Source organism: Ceraceosorus guamensis (genome assembly GCF_003144195.1).
Source record: "Ceraceosorus guamensis strain MCA 4658 unplaced genomic scaffold IE81scaffold_176, whole genome shotgun sequence".
NCBI classification, from domain to species: Eukaryota; Fungi; Basidiomycota; class Exobasidiomycetes; order Ceraceosorales; family Ceraceosoraceae; genus Ceraceosorus; species Ceraceosorus guamensis.
This window is the reverse complement of record NW_020290171.1, coordinates 2475-8776: the sequence shown is the minus strand read 5'-3', so window position 1 is coordinate 8776 and position 6302 is coordinate 2475. Positions and strand designations below refer to the sequence as shown.

At 60.2% G+C, this 6302-nt stretch overlaps 3 protein-coding genes across 3 annotated transcripts in view; 1 reads left to right on the top strand and 2 right to left on the bottom strand.

Moving 5' to 3' along the window:
- IE81DRAFT_327082 (hypothetical protein) overlaps positions 1-1648 on the bottom strand; it is a gene marked incomplete at its 5' end in the record, with an annotated part of 2579 nt that extends 931 nt beyond the window's left edge. The window contains 3 exons of the mRNA XM_025515004.1: positions 88-296; positions 406-1263; positions 1364-1648. Of these exons, the coding sequence (XP_025366009.1) occupies positions 88-296; positions 406-1263; positions 1364-1648 (1352 nt within the window). The remainder of the gene's footprint in view (positions 1-87; positions 297-405; positions 1264-1363) is intronic.
- A 734-nt stretch (positions 1649-2382) lies between these two features.
- On the bottom strand, positions 2383-3541 carry IE81DRAFT_69636 (hypothetical protein). The gene is made up of 2 exons (XM_025517548.1): positions 3302-3541; positions 2383-3224 (listed from the first exon to the last, which is right to left on the bottom strand). The coding sequence occupies exons 1-2, from the start codon at positions 3376-3378 to the stop codon at positions 2492-2494; spliced, it is 810 nt and encodes a 269-aa protein (XP_025366008.1). The 5' UTR covers positions 3379-3541; the 3' UTR covers positions 2383-2491.
- Positions 3542-4087: 546 nt separating this feature from the next.
- IE81DRAFT_350697 (hypothetical protein) lies at positions 4088-6297 on the top strand (the record flags this gene model as incomplete). Its single annotated transcript, XM_025516588.1, has 2 exons — positions 4088-4379; positions 4461-6297. Coding segments are annotated over 2 exons (2129 nt in total), but the record flags the coding sequence as incomplete, so codon positions are not given.
- Between the last annotated feature and the right edge of the window lie 5 nt (positions 6298-6302).

Here is a 6302-nt window from a genome sequence, read left to right as displayed (position 1 = left end):
GTGGGATGTGGCGGGGGTTGTCAGGTCAGGACTGCAGCGCCCTCGCACGCGCCCTCGCACGCGCCCTCGCGCGCGCCCTCGACTCACCTGGTCATTCTTCGTGAATGGTCCCTTGTACACGTCGAAGCGCTGGGAGCCCGAGTTGGCAATGACAAAATTTGGCGTGGATGCGCGAGATGGGTTGGAGGTGGATACGACGGTGGGGAGCACCTTGTTGGAGAGCAGGTTGAGCAGGCTGGACTCCGACGAGGGGGCGACTCGATCGAGGTAGTAGTCTTGCGGAGCGTTGCCGTATACTGCCAGAGAAGGAGGGGGCATGTCAGAAAGGTTGGGCTCAATCTCCCACGAATGCGACATCTAGAACCTCATCTCTCGACCGGCTCTAGCTGCACACCACAAACGCACCTTGTGTCAGATTCCAATCCCTTGCAACCTTGCCCATCTTGGCGGTGATCAAGACACCTTTGGGCGTGTCGAAGCCAAGTTTGGGACTGGGTAGACCGGCATGGAAAGCATAGTTGCGACGATTGGCATCGATGTACGAGCGCGAGAAGAAAGTCTTGCCCGTGTCGGTCAGATTCGCAGCGAGCCAGCCGATGGTCTCGAGGTAGCGACCGCTCTCGATGCCGACGGCATTGTCATCGTACTTGACGGCATCGCGAATGTGAGTGTGACCACCGGCGATCAAGATTGGCGTGGTGGGGTGAAGTGCTCGAATTGGGGCAATGACGTCTGGCCACTGGTCTCGCCGGACGGGCATGTGACCAACGAGGAGGAAAAAGTCTGGTCGATCTTGGATGGCTTGCTGGAACCAGGCCTCCTTGACCATGTCCGAAGGGTTTTGCACCGTCAATCCGGCATCTGCGCCGGTAAAGTCGAACAGCACACCGAGACTGGTCACTTTGCGCTTGTGCAAGGGTGTGCGGAACTTGACCACGCGCTCGCCCATGGGCACAGAGACGTTCTTTGCGCCAGGAGCTGAACTTTCGGGCAGCGTAATGTTGACGTTGGATGCGAGGTATCGACCGTGCTGGGCGGGTACAAAGTTCTTGTACGTGTCGAGAGCATTCTCGTACACGTACAGCTCGTGATTGCCGACGGCCAACACGTCAAAGTCGACCAGACTGTGGAATTGGTTGGAGACGTGCGCGTCGGGCCCTTGTCCCGCGGGGTAGCCATCCGACAATCCTGCGCCATCGTGCAGATCCCCGCTGTCCACCACCAGCAGATCCACTCCACGCAGCAGCGCCTTTGCTCGCACGTCTTGGACGCGCGGGCGGTTGAGCAAGCGCGCGCGATATGGACACTCAGTGACTCGTACTCGCGCAAGCTATACATATGGACACTCTGACTCGCGACTCACGAGTGACGAAGCTGGCAAAATCTCCCCAATCGCCAGAGTAGTTTGGCTCGGGCTGACTCGCCTTCAAGTGACCCTGATACCAGCCGTGAATGTCGGTGGTGGCTACGATGACGACATCGCCCCAAGTCAAGGGTCTGAGCAAGCTTGTGCCCCCGCTCGGCTGTGTGGCCATACGGTCCGAGCGTCGTTCCAGCGCTGCTGCGTGATCACCGCCGCACGCTGCAATGAGCAGGGGCAGGTGAGCCAGCGTGACCGCAAGGGCCGCGCGCGCGAGGGAGAACATGGCGGGGGGGGGGGAGGGTGGGTGTGCGCGTGGGTGTGGGTGTGCAGGGATGATGGTGGTTGCGTGGGAGGAGCGGCAGCGCAGGCCTGCCTGCCTGTGAGCGACTTGTGCTGAAGGATGGCAGGCACGGTGGAGAGAAGAAAGAGTCGTGAGTTACGAACGTGCGCACACGACATTCACGATTTCGAGCATACAGTGAAAGCACCGGCGGCGGCAATGCCGTTTCATACTCCGCAATCGCGCTAGCGCCGCTCGCTGCGCGTGCCTGCTGATGATGCTGCCGCTAGCTGCTGATGCGTGCTGCTGCTGCTGCTGCTGCTGCTCCCTTTGCTTGCTGATAATGCATACCGTTCGACCCGGCGGAAAGAGGAGCAGGCGTGAGGGTGCGAGTTTGAATTTGAGTTTCAGCGTGAGCGCGAGCCCGGGCCCGGGCCCCGCTCGCGTGGTGAGCCATCCACCCCCATGGCGACACGCGCGAGACTCGAGTTGTCACTGTCGGCCACACTTCTTTGTGAGATCGCGAATCTCGATTCGTGACCATGAAGGGCAGCTCATCCTTACGAATGCATGCGAGACGGGGTGCGCGAAGGCTTGCCTGTCCCAGCTCGCAGCAGCGATCACATCGTGACGATCCACTCTCAACTCAGCACCGCGACCGCCACCGCGACCGCCCCTGCGCGCTGGGATGCAGCGTCGCTGCTGCTGCTGCTCGTGGATGCTCTTCTCTCCCACTCACGCGCAACACCATTCGTAAGACATGCACGCGCGCGCGACTCACGCCTCAGACTGGATCACCAGCGACGATATGATCAACACGCGCCTCGTTGATCAGCCGCCAATCACAATTAAGAACTCGGCACTGCCACTCCGCGGAGTGATGCGCGCGCAGAAGGCAGGTCGCCGATCGCGTGCTGGCGACGGGAACGGAATCGATTTTGCAATCCCGCAATCGCACCGAAGGTTTGCCCCCTTATCGCCCCCCTGCGTCGCATAGGCCCATGCATCATACACGCACTCTCGACTGGTATATGGGCATCACAAATGCATCCATCCCGGGGGCCCACAAATGGCGCGAGGTGAAGGCACGCCTCTTCAAGTCGTGAGTATTCGTAATTGCTGTGTGTCCCGCGCAAGCGCATTCGTTCTCGCAAAGTATCGCTGGTCGCACCGAGTGTGCGGACAGCCAGCTGGCTAGGTATGTCAGCAGTCTTTGTGGGCGCCCCGTCCTGGAAATCACATCGCCGAGTGACCGCGGACGGCGCCAGCCGACCCCCCTTCGTCGTCGACGCATCCCCAAAGCTGCACTTTGAGCCTTCAATGCAACAGGACCTTCCTGGCGCGAAATGACGCCTGTCGTTCGAGGCCACGCCATCCGCTGCGATACTTTTTGCACCTGCAACCCCGATCTTGTCTCTGCGTACGTTGGGGCGCGACACATGTGCGAAGCTTTCCTCGCGCTTCGGATGAGAACAGCAGAGAACGGAGTTGAGCTGCTTTTCGGTCGCCAATTCTCTCTGCGCAAAGAGATGAATGAAGCTCAGATCAATCACAATGAATTTGGTCACTTTGGATCCCGCGTATGTGCGATACCTCGAACCGCGCGGCAGCTCCCAAAGTGTACCGCTGACGACGAGCGCGCTTCCACTTTGGGCTGCCATGTGTCCGCGACTGCTCCTGCATGCACCTTTATTGTGAGTTGCAATGCATTACGTAGGGTGTAGACTGGGTGCATCGCACACTCTGCGCTCCGCCCGTGTTTGACCTCAAAGGTCCTCTCACCATTTCCTCTCCTCGATGCCTCGATGCTTGTGCCTGATTGGCTGCTTCATGACGGCGCAGAAATGCTCTCTCCAGCGCGCTACGTGGTGCGACAGAGCAGGAAATAGCGGTACGACGGTGCGGTCTGCGCACGCAATCTCTATTGCGACACGCAGCGTGGGGATACGCAGCGTGGGGATACGCAGCGTAGGTATACGAGTTCCCAACGAGCCTGCAAAAAGGCAATCGCGGCTGCGTCTTGGAAGCTTTAGATTGCGCTCGCACTCTGGTCCCGAAAGTGTTAGAATGGCGCTCGCGCGAGCGCATCTCTTCGATCGATGCGATGCGAGGCATGCCTCGCAAATCGCGGTGGTTCACCACGTAGCAGAAGTGAGCGCCTCTTGAACCCTCGCAAAGGTATAAAGAGCAGCGTCTTGAAGGGCCCATCTCTACTCGCTCCTCGCCACATTCGGCTACTTCATCCCCACTCGACGAACACCTCTTGTAGCTTTACCCAAATCTCGATGATGGCGCTTCGCGCACTCTCGTTGCGCATAGCGCTGCTGCTTGCAGTCGCTATCGCTGCCGTGCGTCCTGCCGCAGCTCTACCGCTAGCATCATCGGGTGAGCCTCACTCGAGCCTGCTCGACAGCCGCCTCGAGCGCGCGTGCAGTTGGCAAGAGATGCGCGTTGGCAATTGCTACGACGGCCGTTCCACCGAGGCTACCGACGCGCTTGCGGAACGGGCACCCATAAAGACCGATGACTTGAATGGTCACCAATCCACATCACTGCTGTCTCGAAGCGGTGCTTCTCGTAGCCCAACCAAGTCCAGCATGCTCGACAGCCGTCTAGAGCGCGGATGCAGTTGGCAAGAGATGCGCGTTGGCAATTGCTACCGCAGCATCATGGACGAGCTCAGCGGTGCCGTGCAAGCACTGGCCAAACGAAGCACCGCGGATCGTCTTTCGAGACGTGAGTAGGCTTCGTGTGCAAAGTGCTCGAGGTGCCACGGTGGAGCCTAACGGTTGCTGACATGAGCGCCTGCCTCGACAGGTGATGACCACGACCCCACTACGCTAGATTCTCGCCTCGTTATGACCCTTGGAGAGCGCGCGGCAGCCTCTCTGGTCGTTCGTGACGACTATGCGTGCTACTGCCTCTCCCATCCCAGCGAGTGCTCATGGCAGGGGCCACCCGTGATTTGCCCGCCCTCCGTCAGAGACGATCGCGCCGACACTGCACTCGTGCATCGCGCCACGAACGCCGCCGTAGAAAGTGGCACCATCTCTCTGGTGCCTCGCGATAATTCGCAGATCTGTTATTGCATCTCGCACCCAAGCGAGTGCGCATGGCATGGACCACCCGTGAATTGCCGCCGCTCCATCGCAGAGTCCCACCCCTTGTCTCGCATTGCGGAACAGATCGAGCTCGAGCGTCGCGCAGACGAGGTGCTTGCCGCTGACACTAGCGCCGAGCCGAAACGAAGACTAGTTCATCACGGCTACTGTTACCACCATCCTACTGCTCCAAACTGCGGCGGTCCAGGCAGGCGAGGCCTCGTCGGTGCAACAAGAGTCATTGACGATTTGCGCGCAAGGCTCGTCCGACGTCTGCAGCCGGCGTACTGCTCCTGGGATCCGACAAACGCTGGATGCCACACTGCGGACCCGCCCAAAGTCTCTGTTCGCTCGGTAGTAATCGAGGCGCGGCAACGAATCCCGGTCTACTGCGAGACGCATCCTACTGCTGAAGGTTGTGGACATGCCGGTCTCCAAGCCTCTGCAATGGGGACGCAGCAATTGAACCCTATCTACTGCGCGCAGCATCCTAAAGCTCCAGGTTGCGGACACCCCGGCAAGCGAGACCTGGCTGCAAGAAGCGCCGCCACCATCCTTCAACGCCAAGAGGAGTACTGCCTATACTTTCCCCATGATCCTGATTGCCAGCCCAAGGAGCCGCCTGGACACGGTGGAGGTGGAGAGCACCCGCCCAGGCGAGATCTAGCTAGCGTTGGAGACGAGACTGCCGAGCTGTCGCGACGTCTTGATCCGCCTACTTTTTGCTCGACGCATCCAGACGCACCGAAATGCAAACCGCCGCACAAGCCGCCGCACAAGCGCAGCAGCGGCGATGGCGCAAAAGCTTCATTCGACACGAAGGAGGAGGTGGACCGACGCGATGGACCGGGGCCGTTCTGCCCCATTCATTCTAACACGCCCGAATGTCAGGGAACTAAGCTTCCCCCACGAAAGCGGAGCAACAGCGGCGGCGGCGGCGGCGGCATCGGCGGCGATGCAGGAGTGTCGTCACTCCCACAGACACGTCGAGAGGAGCCTTGTGAATACGGCAATGATTGTCCCGACTCGGGCCCAAGCAGACGAAGCAATAGTGCGATGCCAAGTGTAGACGTAAGTGCTCGCGAGGTGCAGCACGAGCACAGCAAGCGCGACGATGCTGCGACGCTAGAGCGACGTCTGCAGAAGGCTCCTTGTCCACCCAATGACCCTCTCTGCGGCTACGCGTCTCCACCTCCCCCAAAGAGGGGCGTCAGCGACGAGAACGATGCCGCGACGCTAGAGCGACGTCTTCAAAAAGCTCCCTGCCCACCCAGCGACCCTTTCTGCAAAGGCTCTCCGCCGCGCAAGAGGAGCGACGGCAAGCGCGATGACGCCGCAACACTAGAGCGACGTCTTCAGCAACTTCCCTGCCCACCCAACGAGCCTCTGTGCAACGGCTCTCCGCCGGGAAAGAGGAGCGACAGCAAGCGCGATGATGCCGCGACGCTGGAGCGACGTCTCGCAGCGAATCCCGCTTGCCTCAAAGATCCCACTAGCAATGCCTGTACGGGAAAAAATCAACCGCCTCGCCGCAGATCGAGTCGCGAGGTGGAGTCCG